General features: G+C 42.2%; 1 protein-coding gene across 1 annotated transcript in view; it reads left to right on the top strand.

The window, feature by feature from the left end:
* Positions 1 to 23,885, top strand: part of LOC135541391 (alpha-1-syntrophin-like) — an 80,798-nt gene that overhangs the window by 12,052 nt on the left and 44,861 nt on the right. Inside the window, exon 2 of the mRNA XM_064967597.1 lies at positions 7,570 to 7,755. Within this exon, the coding sequence (XP_064823669.1) occupies positions 7,570 to 7,755 (186 nt within the window). The remainder of the gene's footprint in view (positions 1 to 7,569; positions 7,756 to 23,885) is intronic.

Consider the following 23,885-nt stretch of genomic DNA (forward strand, 5'->3'; position numbering starts at 1 on the left):
CTCCTTCAGCAGCGATCACAGTTTTTCTGGATATGTCCCTAAGAGCTTTCCACACCTGGATTGTGCAACATTTGGCCATTTATTATTTTCAAAACTCTTCAATCTCTGTTAAATTGCTTGTTGATCATCGCTAGACAATCATTTTCAGATCTTGCCATAGATTTTCAAGCAGTCAATGAGCAAAAGCGCCCTCTTTGGCCTTGTGGGTGGAATGTTATTCATATTTTTCTGAATGTAATAATTAATAAAGATTATTTAGAAAACCTGATGAAATTGTGGTATTTCTATGTCAAACAGTTTTGTTATATTTCAGTCTTATGTGATGTATACAAAGTGTAATATTGGGATGCAAACTCAAAATTGAATACATGTCAACTCAATATGTTTGTTCCTCTCTGGCAACTGAGTTAGGAAGAACGCCTGTATCTTTTGTAGTGACTTTGTGTATTGGCACATCATCCAAAGTGTAATTAATAACTTCCCCATGCTCAAAGGGATATTCAATGTCTGTTAATTTTATTTTTACCCATCTACCAATAGGTGCCCTTCTTTGCGAGGCATTGGAAAACCTCCCTGGTCTTTGTGGTTGAATCTGTGTTTGAAATTCACTGCTTGACTGAGGGACCTCACAGATAATTGAGATGAGGTAGTCATTCAAAAATCATGTTAAACACTTATTGCACACAGAGTGAGTCAATGCAACTTATGTGACTTGTTAAGCACATGTTTTTCTCCTGAACTTATTTAGGCTTGGCATAACAAAGGGGTTGAATACTTGACTCAAGACATTTCAGCTTTTCATTTTTAATTAATTTGTAAACATTTAGAAAAACATAATTCCCCTTTGACATTATGGGGTATTGGGTACAGGCCAGTGACCAAAAAATCTCTATTTAATCAATTTTAAATTCAGACTGTAACACAACAAAATGTGGAATAAGTCAAGGGGTGTGAATAGTTTCTGAAGTGCCCACCTGAATTATTGGCACCCTAGGTAAATATTAACAAAAAAGGCTGTGAAAAATGTCATTGTTTGTCAGCTTGATCTGACACTCCAAATATCACATGACTTTAACATTTTAAGTTACAATTGTTCAAATAAAATACAATTGTCATTAATAAATAATTATTTAGTTAAAAAACACGCATGTCACAATTATTGGCACTCCTGCGTTTTGTACTTTGTGCGCCCCCCCCTTCTGCCAAGATAACAGCTCTGAGTCGTCTCCTATAATGTTTGATGAGGTGGGAGAACATATATAAAGAGATTTGAGACCATCCTCCATAGAGAACCTCTAGATCCTTCAAAGTCCTTGGTACTGCTGAAATTGTTGCAACCCCTATTACTAGCCTGTTCAACCTCTATTTCATATCATCTGAGATCCCCAAAGATTGGAAAGCTGCCACGGTCATCCCCCTCTTCAAAGGGGGAGACACTCTAGACCCAAACTGCTAAAGACCAACAGTTGAAGTCGGAAGTTTACATACACCTTAGTCAAATACATTTAAACTCAGTTTTTCACAATTCCTGACATTTAATCCTAGTAAAAATTCCCTGTCTTAGGTCAGTTAGGATCGCCACTTCATTTTAAGAATGTGAAATGTCAGAATAATAGGAGAGAGAATTATTTATTTCAACTTGTATTTCTTTCATCACATTCCCAGTGGGTCAGAGGTTTACATACACAATAAGTTGGGTGAATTTTGGCATATTCCTCCTGACAGAGCTGGTGTAACTGAGTCCGGTTTGTAGGCCTCCTTGTTCGCACACTCTTTAAGTTCTGCCCACACATTTTCTATAGGATTGAGGTCAGGGCTTTGTGATGGCCACTCCAATACCTTGACTTTGTTGTCCTTAAGCCATTTTGCCACAACATTGGAGGTATGCTTGGGGTCATTGTCCATTTGGAGGACCCATTTGCGACCAAGCTTTAACTTCCTGACTGATGTCTTGCGATGATGCTTCAATATATACACATATTACTCTTCATAATGTCATCTATTTTGTGAAGTGCACCAGTCTCTCCTGCAGCAAAGCATCCCCACAACATGATGCTGCCACCCCGTGATTCACGGTTGGGATGGTGTTCTTCGGCTTGCAAGCCTCCCCCTTTCTCCTCCAAACATGACGATGGTCATTATGGCCAAACAGTTCTATTTTTGTTTCATCAGACCAGAGGACATTTCTCAAAAAGTACAATCTTTGTCCCCATGTGCAGTTGCAAACCGTAGTCTGACATTTTATGTCGGGTTTGGAGCTGAGCGGCTTTCAGGTTATGACGATTTATAGGACTCGTTATACTGTGGATATAGATATTTTTGTACCTGCTTCCTCCAGCAACTTCATAAGGACCCTTGCAGAAGTTCTGGGATTGATTTGCAGTTTTCGCACCAAAGTATGTTCATCTCTAGGAGACAGAACGACAGTCTCCTTCCTGAGCGGTATGACGGCTGCGTGGACCCATGGTGTTTATACTTGCGTACTATTGTTTGTACAGATGAGCGTGGTACCTTCAGGCATTTGGATATTGCTCCCAAGGATGAACCAGTCTTGTGGAGGTCTACCATTTTTTTTCTGAGGTCTTGGCTGATTTCTTTTGATTTTCCCATGATGTCAAGCAAAGAGGCACTGAGTTTGAAGGTAGGCCTTGAAATACATCCACAGGTACACCTCAAATTGACTCAAATTATGTCAATTTGCCTATCAGAAGCTTCTAAAGCCATGACATCATTTTCTGGAATTTTCCAAGCTGTTTAAAGGCACAGTCAACTTGATTTGATTTGACCTAAGTGTATGTAAACTTACGACTTCAACTGTATATCTATCCTACCCTGCCTTTTATAAGGTCTTCGAAAGCCAAGTTAACAAACAGATCACCGACCATTTCGAATCCCACCGTACCTTCTCGGCTATGCAATCTGGTTTCTGAGCTGGTCATGGGTGCACCTCAGCCACGCTCAAGGTCGTAAACGGTATCATAACTGCCATCGATAAGAGACAATACTGTGCAGCTGTATTCATCGACCTGGCTAAGGCTTTCGATTTTGTTAATCACCACATTCTTATCGGCAGACTCAACAGCCTTGCTTTCTCAAGTGACTGCCTCGCCTGGTTCACCAACTACTTCTCTGATAGAGTTCAGTGTGTCAAATCGGTGTGCCTGTTGTCCGGACCTCTGGCAGTCTCTATGGGGGTGTCACAGGGTTCAATTCTCGGGCCGACTCTCTTCTCTGTATACATCAATGATGTCGCTCTTGCTGCTGGTGATTCTCTGATCCACCTCTACGCAGATGACACCATTCTGTATACTTCTGGCCCTCCTTTGGACACAGTGTTAACTAACCTTCAGACAAGCTTCAATGCCATACAATTCTCCTTCCGTGGCCTCCAACTGCTCTTAAATGCAAGTAAAACTAAATGCATGCTCTTCAACCGATCGCTGCCCACACTTGCCCGGCCGTCCAGCATCACTACTCTGGACAGTTCTAACTTAGCATATGTGGACAACTACAAATACCTAGGTGTCTGGTTAGACTGTAAACTCTCCTTCCAGAGTCACATTAAGCATCTCCAATCCAAAATTAAATCTAGAATCGGCTTCCTATTTCGCAACAAAGCATCCTTCACTCATGCTGCCAAACACCCTCGTAAAACTGACTATCTGCCCGATCCTTGACTTCGGCGATTTACAAAATAGCCTCCAACACTCTTCTCAGCAAACTGAATGTAGTCTATTACAGTGCCAGCTGTTTTTTCACCAATGCCCCATATACTACCCACCACTGCGACTTGAATGCTCTTGTTGGCTGGCCCTCACTTCATATTCATCGCCAAACCCACTGGCTCCAGGTCATCTGTAAGTCTTTGCTTGGTAAAGCCCTGCCTTCTCAGCTCACTGGTCACCATGCCAGCACTATTTCACAGGTCACCCCCAAAGCCAATTCCTCTTTTGGCCACCTTTCGTTCCAGTTCTCTGTTGCCAATGACTGGAACGAACTGCAAAAATCACTGAAGCTGAAGACTCATATCTCCCTCCCTCACTAACTTTAAGCACCAGGCGTCAGAGCAGCTCACAGATCACTGCACCTGTTCATAGCCCATCTGTAAATAGCCCATCCAACTACCTCATCCCCATACTGTTATTTATGTTGCTCCTTTGCACCCCAGTATCTTTACTTGCACAATCATCTTCTGCACATCTATCACTCTATTATTTAATTGCTATATTGTAATTATTCTGCCACTATGGCCTATTTATTGCCTTACCTCCCTTATCCTACCTCATTCCCACACACTGTATATAGACTTTTTCTATTGTATTATGGACTGTATGTTTGTTTATTCCATGTGTAACTCTGTGTTGTTTGTTACACACTGCTTTGCTTTATGTTGGCCAGGTCGCAGTAAATGAGAACTTGTTCTCAACTGGCTTACCTGGTTAAATAAAGGTGAAATAAATAAATAAATATACTCACTTGTGGACTCCTCTTAAGCTTACCCTGCACATTTTCAATGGGGTTTAGGTCAGGGGACTGGGATGGCCAATGCAAAAGCTAGATTATAGGGTCAGTAGTTTTGGAGACTTGGTGACCCCAAGATGTAATCAACTTATACAATTCTCCAACTGTGATCTTTGGAGATTTTTTTGCCACTTGAACCATCCTTCTCATTGTGCGTGGAGGCAAAATACTCCTGCTTCATCACAGCTCCAGTTGTTTTAAATGTACTAATTATTGCCCTCATAGTGGAGATGGGTATTTTCAGGCGTGTTGCTATCTCTATATAGCCATTACCTGATTTGTGAAGGTCAACAACATTTTGTCTCCTTTCACTTGTGTGTTCTCAGGCCTTTCCCATGTTGATGGATGACTAAGGGAGTTTAGTGTGCCACCTCATATTTATACCACAGTGAAACAGGAAGTCATGGATTACCACTTAAGATTTCCTAATACTCAGATGAACTTTAAATAGTAAAATATTAATCAGAATTTCAATTACATTTTGTTCATAAGAATTTCTAGGTTGCCAATCATTTATTTTAACAATTTGAAAGATTACATTTTTTCACAGCCTTTTTTGTTCATACTGTATTTATCTATGGTGCCAATATTTCAGGAGGGCACAGTATATATTGTTAGTATGTACAGTGGGGAGAACAAGTATTTGATACACTGCCAATTTTGCAGGTAGAGGTCTGTAATTTTTATCATAGGTACACTTCAACTGTGAGAGACAGAATCTAAAACAAAAATCCCGAAAATCACATTGTATGATTTTTAATTAATTTGCATTTTATTGCATGACATAAGTATTTGATACATCAGAAAAGCAGAACATAATTTTTGGTACAGAAACCTTTTGTTTGCAATTACAGAGATCATACGTTTCCTGTAGTTCTTGACCAGGTTTGCACACACTGCAGCAGGGATTTTGGCATTCTCCTCCATACAGACCTTTTCCAGATCCTTCAGGTTTCGGGGCTGTCGCTGGGCAATACGGACTTTCAGCTCCCTCCAAAGATTTTCAAGTCTGGAGACTGGCTAGGCCACTCCAGAACCTTGAGACGCTTCTTACGGAGCCACTCCTTAGTTGCCCTGGCTGTGTGTTTCAGGTCATTGTCATGCTGGAAGACCCAGCCACAATGCTCTTTTTTTTTTACATTTTACCTCTTATTTAACTAGGCAAGTCAGTTAAGAACAAATTCTTATTTTCAATGACGGCCTAGGAACAGTGGGTTAACTGCCTGTTGAGGGGCAGAACGACAGATTTGTACCTTATCAGCTCAGGGATTTGAACTTGCAACCTTTCGGTTACTAGTCCAACACTCTATCCACTAGGCTACCCTGCCGCTCTTACTGAGGGAAGGAGGTTGTTGGCCAAGATCTCCTCAATACGGTGCAGTCGTCCTGTCCCCTTTGCAGAAAAGCATCCCAGAAGAATGATGTTTCCACCTCCATGCTTCACGGTTGGGATGATGTTCTTGGGGTTGTACTCATCCTTCTTCTTCCTCCAAACAAGGCGAGTGTAGTTTAGACCAAAAAGCTCTATTTTTGTCTCATCAGACCACATGACCTTCTCCCATTCCTCCTCTGGATCATCCAGATGGTCATTGGCAAACTTCCGACGGGCCTGGACATGCGCTGGCTTGAGCAGGGGGACCTTGCGTGCGCTGCAGGATTTTAATCCATGACGGCGTAGTGTGTTACTAATGGTTTTATTTAAGACTGTGGTCCCAGCTCACTTCAGGTCATTGACCAGGTCCTGCCGTGTAGTTATGGGCTGATCCCTCACCTTCCTCATGATCATTGATGCCCCACGAGGTGAGATCTTGCATGGAGCCCCAGACCAATGGTGATTGACCGTCATCTTGAACTTCTTCCATTTTCTAATAATTGCGCCAACAGTTGTTGCCTACTAACCAAGCTGCTTGCCTATGGTCCTGTAGCCCATTCCAGCCTTGTGCAGGTCTACAATTTTATCACTGATGTCCTTAAACAGCTCTCTGGTCTTGGCCATTGTGGAGAGGTTGTAGTCTGTTTGAGTGTGTGGACAGGTCTTTTATACAGGTAACGAGTTCAAACAGGTGTAGTTAATACAGGTAATGAGTGGAGAACAGGAGGGCTTCTTAAAGAAAAACTAACAGGTCTGTGAGATCTGGAATTCTTACTGGTTGGTAGGTGATCAAATACTTATGCCATGCAATAAAATGCAAAGAATTACTTATTTTATATTATATATATATTTATTATATATCTCTGTGCTTTTTGGGAGCCCAGATAATTTATTTATAAATCTCATAAATCTTATAAATCTCATCATTGGATGGTTCGGTACATATGAAAAGCATTTTCTCAATCACAAATATTCATACCACTTTGAACTGTCCATAAATAAAGATCCCTGTAAACAGTAGTGTGGTTTCAAGCGATTTATTATAGGTATCTAGAAGGAGAACAGCGTCTTATCTTCCTGTTCTGCAGAATAAATCTGACAGACCGCCTACTGTCACCGTAGAGCACAAGTGAAACATGAAAACTACTTTGAAATCCCGGCACCGGGTTTTTTTCCTGACTGGAATAGCTGGATCAAATGTAAAACGGGAAATAGAGTTCTGATTGTGTTCTCCACTGTACAATATCGAGCATGTGAGCTCAGAGATGTGAATTTGTGCACTAAAATCAAATTATGGAATTTTCACAATGCCCTCAAATGACATCATTTCCAAGCATTCCAAAGAAGCATGTTGACTGGTTCCCTCTGTTATATCAAGGATACAAAATCTAACCTTACCAACATATTATTGCAGATCATTTGATGATGTATTTAGCTGTTGTATAATGAAAGGTCTGGAAAAACATGAAAAAACCTTTTCATGTCACCTTTAAGCCCTAGGAAAAAGCATATGTACGGTATTCCTGTAGACCACCATATTTCATATTCACATCCCTTCTCCATTAAGAGAGGGGCACACATTTAGACTGGTAACCATCTGGTTTATACTTTGTATGAGAAGCGTAGCGGGTTCCTTTAAGATGAACTGAACCGATGCCATATGCTTTACTTTGCAGGTGGGAAAGAGAATAAAATGCCTATTCTCATCTCGAAGATCTTCAAAGGGTTGGCTGCTGACCAGACAGAGGCCCTGTACGTGGGTGACGCCATCCTTTCGGTCAACGGCTCTGACCTCCGGGAGGCCACACACGATGATGCCGTGCAGGCTCTAAAGAAGACGGGCAAGGAGGTCATCCTAGAGGGTAAGCACCACCAGGACATTTCTGCCAGGCCAGGGTTCCAAGAAATGTTCTAGCAAGTCGATTATCGACCAAAAGGTCGCTGGTGTAGAGGTTCAAACCCAGCATTGCATGCCATGAGGTAGATTGCTTCTCCTTCAGTGGATTAGAAGCAAGATGAACTGTGAGTAAGTGAACAGTAAGTAACTTTGGATAGAAGTAGCGAACAACTGCCAAGAAATAGAAATGTCTCACCTCGAGGAAAAGCCTCTTAGCACACTGAGATAGAGCCGGGGCTGCAGAGGGGGGGTTACAGATGTAGGATCTTCATTTGATCACCCTGTTTGTTGCAGGATGACTTGTAGTGTTACATTTTGTAGTGTATTTGAGGTTTTAAAAGGCTTCTGAAGTTTGTAAATGTCATATTTATCAACCCCTAGAAAAATGTCCATGAATTATAATCCACATAATAATTCACATTTTCTGTTTGCTGCAGGATTAATTTCCTGCAGCAGCAAAATGGCTCAAATTAAAATCCTACATCTGTTTCAGAGTCGATCCTATTTAACCAAAAATAATGGCTGCAGCAAATCCCATCAGAACCCATCAAACGCCCCATTGAAACTAGCTAAAATGAGAACTTCTGGGCTGCCGGTCGGCACTGCAGGGGATCAAAGTGGAGAAAGTCCTGGAGGTGGTCATGTAGGTTCACTGCTCTCTGTCTGTCAGCCAGGCCAGGCAGCTCCAGCAGCAGGTGAAGGGAAACGGACAGTGTTGAATTGGAGATGAGGTCTTTAACTGAGATCAATAGAAAGCTTGAATGTTGTCCATTGATTGCATCACAGGTGTTCGATTGCATCACAAGGGACATATGCTGTGCACTAGAAAGGAAGCACAATATCCACAGTGAATTTCTGTAGCATTAAGTTAGGCTGTTGGCCACCAACTTCTCCAGTACTGTCCAGATGGCCCTCTGAGACATGCATACAGTAGACGGATACACAAGTTTATTAATGTGAGGCGGGTTAGCTTGCTGGCACACAACTCCACAGCACTCCACAGTCAGCTAGGCAAGGGAAATCCCTCTAAATCCCTCTGCCCTGTCAACACCGGAGCAGAAAAGGATCAGGCAGCTCATCCAACAGACCTGTGATCCATAATGTCAGAAATCATTTCATGGGTTACTCATCCTGAGGAGCGGATTTGGCAGGAAACAAGTCGAGAGGCTTTGGGACTTTGCTGAGGGGGAGGTTATTGAGAGGCTTCTGTTGTGTCTAGGAGTTGCTCCAACAGTTTATAAACAACTGCGCTAAGCCTGAGGTAGTTTGGTTGTCTGATCTCAAGGCAACATGGCATTGTATTCACTACTTTGTCCATAGTGACACCTGTGATAACCTTATGACTTCCAGAACTTGGAAAAGAGAAGTAGTCTCACACTGTCTCTGTGCTCCTGTCTTAGCAACTTAGTTGAAGATGTGTGAGTATTTTTCTTTATTTTCTATTGAAAATTGATTGCATTTTATATCTTGATATGTGTTGTCTTCCATTGCACACACAACATTTTTCTTGAGGCAAGTGGAAGTTCGGTAGACAAAGTCTAGGCCCCTTCATCGGTTATTGGTTAACAGTAGGGGTGGGAAATATGGACGGGATTCTTCAATGAAGTGTTTGCTGTCATTCAACGAGAAAGACGAGAGTGCAGCCAATGATGTATATAAACCCTTGATGTTATGTATTGAGACGCTTTGAATCCACCAGTCAGCCATGTTGGCACTCCTCAGAAAAGCAGTCTTCCTACAGTATTTTATAGAAATGTGTGTGTGTGTGTGTGTTTTAGTGTGTGTGTGTGTCTTCCATAGGAATGAATGGAATTCTACAGTTTTTGATTTTGTTACATGTAAAGTATTTTTTGATTGTGGTGGGGACAATAACATTAGTACTTTCTAATATATATGTGTGTGTATAAATAAACTTTGTTGTCCTTAAGCCATTTTGTTTTAGGTCAGTTAGGATCAACTTTGGAAGTATGCTTGTAGGGTCATTGTCCATTTGGGTCAACATACAAATTTGTATTTAGTAGCATTGCCTTTAAATTGACTGATGTCTTGAGATGTTAATTTTGGCATTTTCAATTTGTAGACCTCATGATGATGTGAATTTTGCAACAGTCCTTCCATTTGGAAGACCCATTTGCAAGCACCCCTGATGTCAAATTAATTTTATAATTTTCATGATGATGTGCCACCCCTGTGCAAGCACCCCACAACATGATGCTGCCACCCCCGTGCTTCACGGATGGGATGGTGTTTTTTGGCTTGCAAGCCTCCCTCTTTTTCCTCCAAACATGACTATGGTCATTATGGCCAAACAGTTCTATTTTTGTTTCATCAGACCAGAGGACATTTCTCCAAAAAGTACCATCTTTGTCCCCATGTGCAGTTGCAAACCGTAGTCTGGCTTTAAGGCATTTTTGGAGCAGTGGCTTCTTCCTTGCTGAGAGGCCTTTCAGGTTATGTCCATATAGGACTCATTTTACCGTGGATATAGATACGTTTGTACCTGTTTCCTTCAGCATCGTCACAGGGTCCTTTACTGTTGTTCTGGGATTGATTTGCACTTTTCACACCTAAGTATGTTCATCTCTAGGAGACCGAGCGCATCTCCTTCCTGAGCGGTATGACAGCTGTGTGGTCCCATGGTGTTTATACTTGCATACTATTGTTTGTACAGATCAACGTGGTACCTTCAGGCGTTTGGAAATTGCTCCCAAGGATGAACCAGACTTGTGGAGGTCTACAATTTTTTTTCTGAGGTCTTGGCTGATTTCTTTTGATTTTCCCATGATGTCAAGCAAAGAGGCACTGAGATTGAAGGTAGGCATTGAAATACAGTCACAGGTACACCTCCAATTGACTCAAATTATGTCAATTTGCCTATCAGAAGCTTCTAAAGCCATGACATAATTTTCTCAAATTTTCCAAGTTGTTTAAAGGCACAGTCAACTTAGTGTATTTAAACTTTTGATCCACTGGAATTGTGATACAGTGAAATAATCTGTCTGTAAACTATTTTTGGAAAAATTACTTGTCATGCACAAAGTAGATGTCCTAACAGACTTGCCAAAACTATAGTTTGTTAACAAGATATTTGTGGAGTGGTTGAAACACTTAAGTTGGAGTCATTAAAACTGTTTTTTTTAAACTTCCGACTTCAACTGTATTTCAGACACACAGTGAAATTACTGAGACGCCTTGACCTTTTCCACATTTTGTTATGTTTTGCCTCATTCTATAATTGAAAAAATATATATGTTTGGCTCTATTCATCTTTCCCTCGGTCCTGACTAGTCTCCCAGTCCATGCCGCTGAAAAACATCCCCACAACATCATGTTGCCACCATCATGCTTCACAGTCCTCTAGACGTGGCACTTTGCATTCAGGCCAAAGATGGTCTGAGAGTCTTTAAAAGGCTGTGACGTGCCTTTTACTGAGTGTCTTCCGTCTGGCCACTCTACCATAATGGCCTGATTGGTGGAGGGCTGCAGAGATGGTTGTCCTTCTGGAAGGTTCTCCCACCTCCACAGAGTAACTCTGGAGCTCTGTCAGAGTAACCATTGGGCTCTTGGTCACCTCCCTGACAAAGGACCTTCTCCCACGATTGCTCAGTTTGGCCGGGAGACCAGCTCTTGGAAGAGTCTTGGTGGTTCTAAACTTCTTCCATTTAAGAATGATGGAGGCCACTGTGTTCTTCGGGAACTTCAATTCTGCAGAAATGTTTTGGTACCCTTCCTCAGATCTGTGCCTCGACACAATCCGGTCTCTGAGCTCTACGGACAATTCCTTCGACCTCATGTCTTGGTTTTTGCACTGTCAATTGTGTGACCTTATATAGACAGGTGTGTGCCTTTCCAAATCATGTCCAATCAATTGAATTTACCACAGGTGGACTCCAATCAAGTGTTAGAAACATATCAAGGATGATCAATGGAAATAAGATGGACCTGAGCTCAATTTTCTAGTCTCAGTGCAAAGGGACTGGATACTTATGTAAATAAGGTATTTCTGTTTTTTATTTTTTTAAATGTAAACAAACAAACAAAAAACGTTGTTTTTTTTTTGTCATTGTGAGGTATTGTGTGTAAATTGAGTTCTATTTTTTAAATTCAATTTTAGAATTGGGCTGTAACGTAACAAAATGTGGAAAAAGTCAAGGGTTCTGAATACTTTCCGAATACTCTGTGTGTGTGTGTGTGTGTGTGTGTGTGTGTTTAATACAATTTACAATTATGCATTAATGTGTCTGTAATAGAATACATGTGGGAAAAGCAAATGTAGATGTTTATAAATGCTACTCTATAGCTTACAAAGTATTTGTTACAATGGTGGGGGAGTGGCAAGATGGAGGCGTGTGGTTTCAAAACAGCGCCCCTGTCAGTCATCAAATGTACATTGTATATACAGTAGTATGTGGAAACCCCTTCTTATTAGTCGTAGTCCTTTAAGGGAGTGTGCGAGAGCACTCATTTGGTTTGCTTAGCCGAGTTCTAGCTTCTAGCTAGGGGCCATCTGAACTGAAGCATGCTGACGGCTTAAAGAGAGAGACATTCGGACATTGCAGCAGCAGATAGGCCTATAAAATATGAGATTAGACAAATAACTAGGTAGCCAATTCAAGACACACTACATGGCCAAAAGTATGTGATCAGATATGAGCAACAAAGGCTCAGCCTTGAAGTGATAGGCCACGCAAGTTCACAGAACGGGACCGTCGAGTGCTGAAGTGCGTAGCGTGTAAAAGTTTCTGTCCTTGGTTACAACACTCACTACAGAGTTCCAAACTGCCTCTGAAAGCAACATCAGCACAATAACTGTTCATCGGGAGCTTCATGAAATTGGTTTCCATGGCTGTGCAGCCGAACACAAGCCTAAGATCACCATGTGCAATACCAAACTTTGGCTGGAGTGGTGTAAAGTTTGCCGCCATTGGACTCTGGAGCAGTGGAAACACGTTCTCTGGAGTGATGAATTACACTTCACCATCTGGCAGTCTGAAGGAAGAATCTGGGTTTGGTGGATGCCAGGAGAATGCTACCTGTTTGAATGCATAGTGCCAACTGTAAAGTTTGGTGGATGAGGAATAATGGTTTGGGGCTGTATTTCATGGTTCGGACTTGGCTCCTTAGTTCTAGTGATGGGAAATTTTAACACATACATAGACATTCTAGACAATTCCTGTTTCAGCATGACAATGCCCCCGTGCAAGGTCCGTACAGAATAGGTTTGTTGAGATTTGTGTGGAAGATCTTGACTGGCCTGCACAAAGCCCTGACCTCAACCCCATTGAAAACCTTTGGGATGAATTGTAACGCCAGCTGCGAGCCAGGCCTAATTCACCCAAAATGACTTGAATGGGATTGTTGCCACAAATGCAAAAATCTTAGCATTAGGAAACAGTGCCAGGGAACTAAAGCAAAGCATGTCATACTTTGTCCATTGACTGCTTTCAGGTTAATGAAACCAATAAGTCATTTTGTAATTTGGGGGAACTATCCCTTTAAGTTATAACAGATATCCCTCGAGCCTGTGGTATGTTACTTTAGATTATTGCACTTTATGGTGATAATAATATTGAATGATAGTGTAGGGCATAATGGACATGAACATATTTAAGGAGTGTAGAGGGAAAGGCTCTTCGGTATTCCTGGCATCCCTCCAATGGAATAATCAATCTCCAACTGGGTGACACAAACACCTGAGAAGGTCAGATACATATAACAGAAAAACATCACCGCTTAAATCGTAAAACTGCAGCAGGCTTTCATTTCTTATCTGAGCTTACTGTGTGTGTGTGCGTGTGTGACAGAGAGAGAGAGTGAACAAGATAGAGAAGGTGGGCTGCACCTGATATGGTCATACTTTACATAATGTGTCTGTACCAGTCAAAAGTTTGGACACACCTACTCATTCAAGGCTTTTTCTTTATTTTATTTTTTTACTATTTTCTACATTGTAGAATAATGGTGAAAACATCATTTGAAATAAATAACACATATGGAATCATGTAGTAACTAAAAAAGTGTTAAAGAATTCAAAATATATTTTAGATTCTTCAAAGTAGCCACCCTTTGCCTTGATGACTGCCAAGTGTGTGCAAAGCTTTCTCTCAACCAGCTTTTCCAACTGTCTTGAAGGAGTTCCCACATATGCTAAGCATTTGTTGGCTGCTTTTCCTTCAATCTGCAGTTAAACTCATCCCAAACCATTTTAATTGGGTTGAGGTCGGGTGATTGTGTAGGCCAGGTCATCTGATGCAACAATCCATCACTCTCCTTCTTGTTAAAATAGCCCTTACACAGCCTGGAGGTGTGTTTAGGGTCATTGTCCTGTTGAAAAACAAATGATAGTCCCACTAAGCGCAAACCAGATGGGATGGCGTATAGCTGCAGAATACTGTGGGAGCCATGTTGGTTAAGTGTGCCTTGAATTGTAAATAAATCACTGTCCGTGTCACCAGCAAAGCACCATCACACTTCTTCTTCCATGCTTCACGGTGGGAACCACACAAGCAGAGATCATCCGTTCACCTACTCTGCGTCTCACAAAGACACGGCGGTTGGAACCAAAAATCTAAAATTTGGACTCATCAGACCAAAGGACAAATTTCCACCTCTCTAATGTCCATTGCTCATGTTTCTTGGCTCTTCTTCTCATTGTTGTCCTTTAGAAGTGGTTTCTTTGCGACTGCACTTGAGAAAACTTTCAAAGTTCTTGAAATGTTCCATATTGACTGACCTTCATGTCTTAAAGTAATGATGGCATGTTGTTTCTCTTTGCTTATTTGAGCTGTTCTTGACATAATATGGACTTGATATTTTACCAAATAGGGCTATCTTCTGTATACCACCCCTACCTTGTCACAACACAACTGATTGGCACAAACGCATTAAGAATTCCACAAATTAACTTTTAACAAGGCACACTTGTTAATTGAAATGCATTCCAGGTGACTACCTCATGAAGGTGGTTGAGAGAATACCAAGAGTGTACAAAGCTGTCATCAAAGCAAAGTGTTACTACTTTGAAGAATCTCTTTTTTGGTTACTAAATGATTCCATATGTGTTATTTCATAGTTTTGATGTCTTCACTATTATTCTACAATGTAGAAAACAGTAAAAAATAAAGAAAAACCAGTGAATGAGTAGGTTTGTGCAAACTTTTGACTGGTACTGTATATTGGACGTGTATATATAACATAATACAATATAGAGAATAATTCATACTGTTATATAGTATACTTTACTTTAATACTGTATAATAGCAGTTTGTCCTGTTCATTCCTCTAACCTCTGGCTTGGAGGAGAGGTACTCTAACAAAAAGCACTGGACCAACTTCGACCTGGTTAAGGCAACACGGCCGCTGACACATCTCAGCCTGGACCTCATTTGGATTCTGCCCTGAGACTGCACTCATCACTGCCCCTGGCCAACCATGCAGCATTCCCACACAGTGAGAGGGAACCAGGGGGGGGGATGGCAGCATGCTCCCAGGGCAACCAAGCCTAACAGGGTGTCACAGAGGGTGGCTGGTTGGAGTAGAGGTGACACCATGACATGGACAGGAGAGAGAAACTGTGTGTGTGTGTGCGCCTGTGCGAGTGTGTGCACAAGCATGTGTTTGTGTCCATGCATACATTCTGCTTGCAGCATACATGCAGCTTACATGCACACTGTGTACATACGGTATGTGCAGTATTTGATGTGTCTTGGGGGGGGAAGAGTACCGGCAGTGCACCATGTGCTGTGGTGTGGGGCAGAATGGAAGGTCTCTAGGGAAAGGTGATGAGCAGGAAGTAGCTCTTCCTAAACCCCACCAGACCAGGAACCTTTTGCTCCACTATATGTGGTATCTACATGGTCTACCGTCTGAAAAGGACACTGCTGTATGTGGTATCTACATGGTCTACCGTCTGAAAAGGACACTGCTGTATGTGGTATCTACATGGTCTACCGTCTGAAAAGGACACTCTACTGTATGTGGTATCTACATGGTCTACTGTCTGAAAAGGACACTCTACTGTATGTGGTATCTACATGGTCTACCGTCTGAAATGGACACTCTGCTGTATGTGGAATCTACATGGTCTACCGTCTGAAAAGGACACTCTACTGTATGTGGTATCTACATGGTCTACCGTCTGAAAAGGACACTCTACTGTATGTGGTATCTCCATGGTCTACCGTCTGAAAAGGACACTCTACTGTATGTGGTATCTACATGGTCTACCGTCTGAAAAGGACACTCTACTGTATGTGGTATCTACATGGTCTACCGTCTGAAAAGGACACTCTACTGTATGTGGTATCTCCATGGTCTACCGTCTGAAAAGGACACTCTACTGTATGTGGTATCTACATGGTCTACCGTCTGAAAAGGACACTCTACTGTATGTGGTATCTACATGGTCTACCGTCTGAAAAGGACACTCTACTGTATGTGGTATCTACATGGTCTACCGTCTGAAAAGGACACTCTACTGTATGTGGTATCTACATGGTCTACCGTCTGAAAAGGACACTCTGTATGTGGTATCTGTATGTGGTATCTACATGGTCTACCGTCTGAAAAGGACACTCTACTGTATGTGGTATCTACATGGTCTACCGTCTGAAAAGGACACTCTACTGTATGTGGTATCTACATGGTCTACCGTCTGAAAAGGACACTCTACTGTATGTGGTATCTACATGGTCTACCGTCTGAAAAGGACACTCTGTACTGTATGTGGTATCTACATGGTCTACCGTCTGAAAAGGACACTCTACTGTATGTGGTATCTACATGGTCTACCGTCTGAAAAGGACACTCTACTGTATGTGGTATCTACATGGTCTACCGTCTGAAAAGGACACTCTACTGTATGTGGTATCTACATGGTCTACCGTCTGAAAAGGACACTACTGTATGTGGTATCTACATGGTCTACCGTCTGAAAAGGACACTCTACTGTATGTGGTATCTACATGGTCTACCGTCTGAAAAGGACACTCTACTGTATGTGGTATCTACATGGTCTACCGTCTGAAAAGGACACTCTACTGTATGTGGTATCTACATGGTCTACCGTCTGAAAAGGACACTCTACTGTATGTGGTATCTACATGGTCTACCGTCTGAAAAGGACACTCTACTGTATGTGGTATCTACATGGTCTACCGTCTGAAAAGGACACTCTACTGTATGTGGTATCTACATGGTCTACCGTCTGAAAAGGACACTCTACTGTATGTGGTATCTACATGGTCTACCGTCTGAAAAGGACACTCTACTGTATGTGGTATCTACATGGTCTACCGTCTGAAAAGGACACTCTACTGTATGTGGTATCTACATGGTCTACTGTCTGAAAAGGACACTCTACTGTATGTGGTATCTACATGGTCTACCGTCTGAAAAGGACACTCTACTGTATGTGGTATCTACATGGTCTACCGTCTGAAAAGGACACTCTACTGTATGTGCTAATGAGAGAATAGGGCTGCCTCCTTAACTGTACCCTATTCTGGTCAAAAGTAGTGTCTTATGTCGGCAATAGAATGCCATGTGGGACACAGTCTTACATGTATTCAGTAGAGACCAACAGATGGGGAAGGTTACATTGTAGCGAGAGAAAGTGTGGAACCGTTCCTCAAATATAAGCAAGGGTATTTTCTTCATGTCAGGCTAACTTTTGGTTGAATTTTACTGGACCAGTCTCTGGCCAACGGCAGTAAATCCGTGGCTGAAATGTGCTGGTGCCCATTGCCAAGACATTTAACGAGGAACACTGGTCACGACTGACAGAGTGGCCCAGCCTGCCTGCCTGCACACAGAGCTAAGGGCCCTATAGTGCACTGATGCAGCAGGGTTTAGAGTAGTTACATTGTAGCCTGGTCGCCAGACTCTTATTGCCAGAGACAACTTTTTGTGGTCTTATGTTGGATCGTTGTTGAATACACACTACTGAGACAATCAGGTCAATGTTCAGTAGCGAACACTGTAGCCAATCGTTTTGAAACGGACAATGAAAATAAGCATTACTGATTGGACTAGCCTTTTACCGGTTCCTCCGTGTTTTAAAGCATTTTCTGGTTGTGGTGTATGTAAAAGCATGTCAATCTCTTGTTGCTTCTTAATGTTACAGTAGATGTATTATGACTATTGATGAACATCAAATTGAAGTGCATCATTCCAAGATCAAACTTACAACTGCATTTCTCTTCTTTGTGAGCTAAGCAACCTCTTTAGTTATAGGTTTTTTCTACAGGGGATCAGTTCCTGACTTTAACTGTTTCAGTGCCGTAAAAAGTCTATACAATTGAACATTTATACACAAAGTGCCTTCAGAAAGTATTCATACCCTTGACGTATTCCACATTTTGTTGTCTTGCAGCCTGAATTCAAAATGGATTCAATAGATTTTTTTATCTCACCCATCTACACACAATATCCCATAAGTGAAACATGTTTTTAGAAATGTTTGCAAATATATAAAAAATGTAATACAGAAATATCTTATTTACATAGTTATTCACACCCCTGAGTCAATACTTTGTAGAAGCACCTTTGGCAGCGATTACAGCTGGAGCTTTCCACACCTGGATTGTGCAACCTTTGCTGATCATTCTTGTAAAATTCTTCAAGCTCTGTCAAATGGGTTATTGATCATTGCTAGACAACCATTTTCAAGTCTTGCCATAGATTTTCAATTATGGCAAGAACAGCTCAAATAAGCAAAGAGAAACGACAGTCTTATCATTACTTTAAGGCATGAAGTTCAGTCAATACGGAAAATGTCAAGAGCTTGGAAAGTTTCTTCAAGTGCAGTGGCAAAAACCATCAAGCGCTATGATTAAACTGGCTCTAATGAGGACCGCCACAGGAAAGGAAGACCCAGAGTTTCCTCTGATGCAGAGGATAAGTTCATTAGAGTTACCAGCCTCAGAAATTGGGGCCCAAATAAATGCTTCACAGAGTTAAAGTAACAGACACATCTCGGCATCAACTATTCAGAGGAGACTGTGTGAATCAGGCCTTCATTGTCAAATTGCTGTAAAGAAACCACTACTAAAGGACACCAATAGCAAGAAGAGACTTGCTTGGGCCAAGAAACACGAGCAATGGATATTACACCGGTGTAAATTTGTCCTTTTGGTCTGGAGTCCAAATTGGAGATTTTTGGTTCCAACCACCGGTGTGGGTGAACGGATGTTTTCCGCATGTGTATGTTCCACCGTAAAGCATGGAGGAGGAGGTGCAATGGTGTGGGGTTGCTTTGCTAGTGACACTGTCTGTGTGATTTATTTAGAATTCAAGTAACACTTAACCAGCATGGCTACCACAGCATTCTGCAGCGATATTGCCATCCCATCTGGTTTGGGCTTAGTGGTACTATCATTTGTTTTACAACAGGACAATGACCCAACACACCTCCAGGTTGTGTAAGGGCTATTTTACCAAGATGGAGAGTGGTGGAGTGCTGCATCAGATTACCTGGCATCCACAAACCCCTGACCTCGGACCTCGGACCGTAGAGAAGGAAATGCAGCCAACAAGTGCTCAGCATATGTGGGAACTCCTTCAAGACAGTAGGAAAGGAATTCCAGGTGAAGCTGGTTGAGAGAATGCCAAGAGTGTGCAAAGCTGTGATCAAGGCAATGGGTGGATATTTTGAAGAATCTAAAATTTATTTTGATTTGTTGAACACTTTTTTTGGTTACTACATGATTCCATATGTGTTATTTCATAGTTTTGATATCTTCACTATTATTCTACAATGTAGAAAATAGTACAAATAAAGAAAAGCCTTGAATGACTAGGTGTTTCTAAAAGGTATGACCGGAAGTGTTAGTCAAAACTGTAACTCGGCCACTCGGGAACTTTTACTTTCTTCTTGGTAAGCAACTCCAGTCTAGATTTGGCCTTGTGTTTTTAGGTTATTGTCCTGCTGAAAGGTTAAATCATCTCCCAGTGTCTGGTGGAAAGCAGACTAAACCAGGTTTTCCTCTAGGATTTTGCCTGTGCTTAGCTCCATTCTGTTTATTTTTAATCCTGAAAAACTCCCCAGACCTTAACGATTACAAGCATACCCATAACATGATGCAGCCACCGCTATGATTGAAAATATTGAGAGTGGGACTCAGTAATGTGTTGTACTGGATTTTCCACAAACATACCACTTTGTATTCTGGACATACAGTTAATTTATTTGCAGTATTACTTTAGTGCCGTGTTGCAAACAGGATACATGTTTTGTAGTATTTGTATTCTGTACAGGCTTCCTTCTTTTCACTCTGTCAATTAGGCTACTATTATGGAGTAATTACAGTGTTCTTAGTCCATCCTCAGTTTTCTCCCATCACGGCCATTAAACTGTTTTAAAGTCACCATTGGCCTCATGGTGAAATCCCTGAGCGGATTCGTTTTATTTTTTCCCCATCTACCCATAGGTGCCCCTCTTTGCAAGGCATTGGAAAATCTCCCTGGTCTTTTGTGGTTGAATATGTATTTCAAATTCACTGCTCAACTGAGGGACCTTACAATTGTCTATATGTGTGGGGTACTGAGATGAGGTAGTCATTCAGAAATCATGTTAAACACTATTATTGCACACGGAGTGAGTCCATAAAACTTACTTTGTGATTTGTTAAGCACATTTTTACTCCTAAACGTACTTAGGCTGGTCATAACAAAGGGGTTGAATACTTATTGACTTAAAACATTTCAGCTCTTCATTTGTAAACAAAAATCTAAAACCATAATTCCACTTTGACATTATGGGGTATTGTGTGTAGGCCAGTGACAAACAAATCCAAATGGAATCTATTTAAATTCAGGCTGTAACAATAAAATGTGGACTAAGTCAAGGGGTGGGAATCCTTTCTGAATGTCATGAAAATGTGTCAGTACTCAGGAATGTCTGAGGCCGGACTTTTTTATATTTTGTATTTTTATTTTTTTTAACCTTTATTTAACTAGGCAAGTCCGTTAAGAACAAATTCTTATTTTCAATGACTGCCTAGGAACAGTGGGTTAACTGCCTGTTGGATATTAAATAGGATATTAAAGGCGTTCATTGCTGCCTGTGATAAGTATTGGCTCCAGGGTTTCTTGTCAGCATTTCAAGTAAGAACTAACACCCCTTAGCTAATAGGGCTCTGAGGACAGTGTAGGGCAGGCAGTGAAATGTAGACCATTTCAGCATTACACTGACAAGGCAATGACAAGTAGCTCTGGAGCTATTACAACCTCAACTCTGCGCTCCTCAAACTAATCAGGTACTTGAAAATCCCTCTATTTGTGTGTGTCTGTGCATGTATTTCTGAGTCTACATGACAATGATGCTAATATGTCCTGGCCGAGTGTGTTTGGTCCAACGAATAATGTGCCAATAGAATCCCCCCTGGTTCTCCATGTTCTTCCCAGAGTTCTGCAGCCGCAGGCCACGCTTCCCAGAGTTCTCCAGCTGGAGCCACAGCCAGACGTCCGTCACTGAAGCAACTGGTGATGGCGAGCAACTATGTCCACATCTCACTTCCCCTTCCCAGAACATTCCAATACCAGCCTTCCCTGCTGATCTGGAGATCAGCCAAACAAAAGAGTACAAGGCCTTGGAATTGGGAAAGGCTAGGAAACCGGGAAGTACTGCTGGATCAGTGGTAAATTCCTCTCATCCCACAATTCCTGTTCTTTCCCATGGCCGAAGTAAGAAAAGGCGTAACTCCCCAGGACTTATGACATGAGCTACAGACAATATTTTTTTTTCCTAAAGTAATTGAGCCTCCTTGTCTTGGCACAAGCAGATGTCCTACTTCTTTTTCTCCCTTTTTAGGTTGCCAGTGAGGCAGTGCATTTTGATTAATTGGCAGTTGGGTGCCAGTTTTGTGCCCACGCATCATTTTCCCAGTCAGCAATGTGTGAGGTAGCAGCCGGAGCTAACCTGACCCTAAAGCTCTCGTGCGGCAGGACTAGCCTTGGTAACATGTTAGCCTAGCAACTTAGCAAGGCTTGGAGCTTTACTGTAAGCTTAGTAACTGGCTGGTCCAACAGCAAGAATACATAGACATGAATTTGGTTGAGAGTTGCTAAAACCATCTTCAGAGCTGTTTCTAAAAGGGTTAAAAATATCAAATGAAATGTTAACCAGGGAATCATCAACCTCCCTGGTAAGCAATGCCAAAGATTATATTATATTGGCAAGACAGTTGAGTGACCGCTCTAACAATGGAAACAAATGTCCTCAAAGATGGAAGGCAGGCAGGAGGAGGCGAGATCAGGTGGGACCATTCTAGCCAATGAGAGGGGCAGATACGTGTGTGAAATGCCATGTGTGTCCACTTTTATCAGTGCATTCATAACAATCTAAACATTACGAAACGTATGTTCGATCAAATAAGCCTCACATAGCAAATTAGCAATAAAAAACAACATTTGTTTACCAAATTCAGCACTCATTGACCTAGATTGAAAAATTCCTGACTTCGTGGTCTTATTTTCATCGAAATAAACCCTCTAGTTTCACCTCTTCCCCTCTGGAAACACCACATTGATTACTGAAGAAGTTCCCTGAAGAAGGGACTGAGGTATAACATACTATCGGGAGTCAACGACCAATCCTATTCACCTAAAGCAAACTAAAATTACGCCCAACGGCTCAATGGATGCCAAGTCCGCCCTCGTAAGCCCCGCCTTCCTGGCTATAATACCGGTGCTCGTATCCATTTCCTCAATTTCAGTACCGCTCTTGAGCGAACCCAAACCCCCTGACGGCGCCGGGCCAAAATATATTACACCTGGTTCCCTTCTTCAGGGAACAGTAGTTATATCAGAACCATATGTTCCGTTTCAGTAGGTAACTCGGTATAACATACTATGGGACAGACAATCACGCCCATCTAGCACAGAGCGTACCAAACCAGGAGGCCCATGGCAGCACAAGCACACACAGGTTCTACCAATTCCAAAAAGGGGTTACAGAAGCCACCCTTTCCCCAATACTTACCCGAGAAGGCTGAACTGTCAGAGCCTCATGAGGACTGAACTGTTAGAGCCCCATATCGGGAACCAGAACCTGTTGCAACTTTGCTGTGCACAATGTAACTGCACCCCAAATCCTTAGAACATACGGCTCCATGAACAATGCTTACCTTGCGAGCCTGAAATGTCAGAATTCGTACAAGGAATCACCGGTCCAAAACAACAGATCACCTGCCTTGACTTGCTATGCAGTGCACGTGTGCACTTTACCATCAACCAGAGTCGATGAACCATGGCAACCCAAGGCTCTAACCCACAGGTAACTGTGGTAACCCAGAGAAATGCTGCCTATCATCAACCACGGAGCCCTACGTACATAGACCCTACCGATTCAAAAAAGGCTCACAGAGACCTAATGCTTCGGGAATGACAGGAATCACACAAGGAACTGCAAGTCCAAAACAACAGGGCACCTGCTGTGACTTGATAATGTGCACTCGCGCACCAAATCAGCGACGAACCACGGCAGCCCTCGGCTCAAACCCACACTGACACTGTGGTAACCTGGATAAATGCGCAATCTGTGCACTGCCGGATACCAAAGCAGCCCAAGGCTCAATCCCACGGGGGGGGAACTGTGGTAACCCGAATAAGGCAACCGTTGTCATTTGCTGTCATATGCCCGGGAAATAGCCTCCACAATCCAAATATGAAAGACTACCCCAAGCTGGATTAGCGAAACAGACAAAAAGCTGGTCATAAACATGAACATTCTTGTTATTATCCATATAAGCGCGTAAAGCGTGAACCGGACACAGGCCATGAGAAAGGGAACACTTTGAAAGCCAGGGACCTGTAAAACATAGGCATAACCTTGGGAGCAAACTGCATTAGAACGTAACTTTACGTTGGAGTCGCCAGGCACGAACTCCACACAGGAAGGGTGCACTGATAGCGTGTGAAACACCCCAACATGCTTGGCAGACACCAAGACCATGAGCAGGGCAGTCTTATAGGAAAGGACCCTCAGGTCCACAGACTCCAATGGTCCAAATGGAGGCTTCAACAAATCGCCCAGGTCCAAGGTTGATGCCATAGGCTTAGACACTGTTCGGAGCTGACGCACGCCTTTCAGGAACT

Source organism: Oncorhynchus masou, chromosome 6, assembly GCF_036934945.1.
Source record: "Oncorhynchus masou masou isolate Uvic2021 chromosome 6, UVic_Omas_1.1, whole genome shotgun sequence".
Lineage (NCBI taxonomy): Eukaryota > Metazoa > Chordata > Actinopteri > Salmoniformes > Salmonidae > Oncorhynchus > Oncorhynchus masou.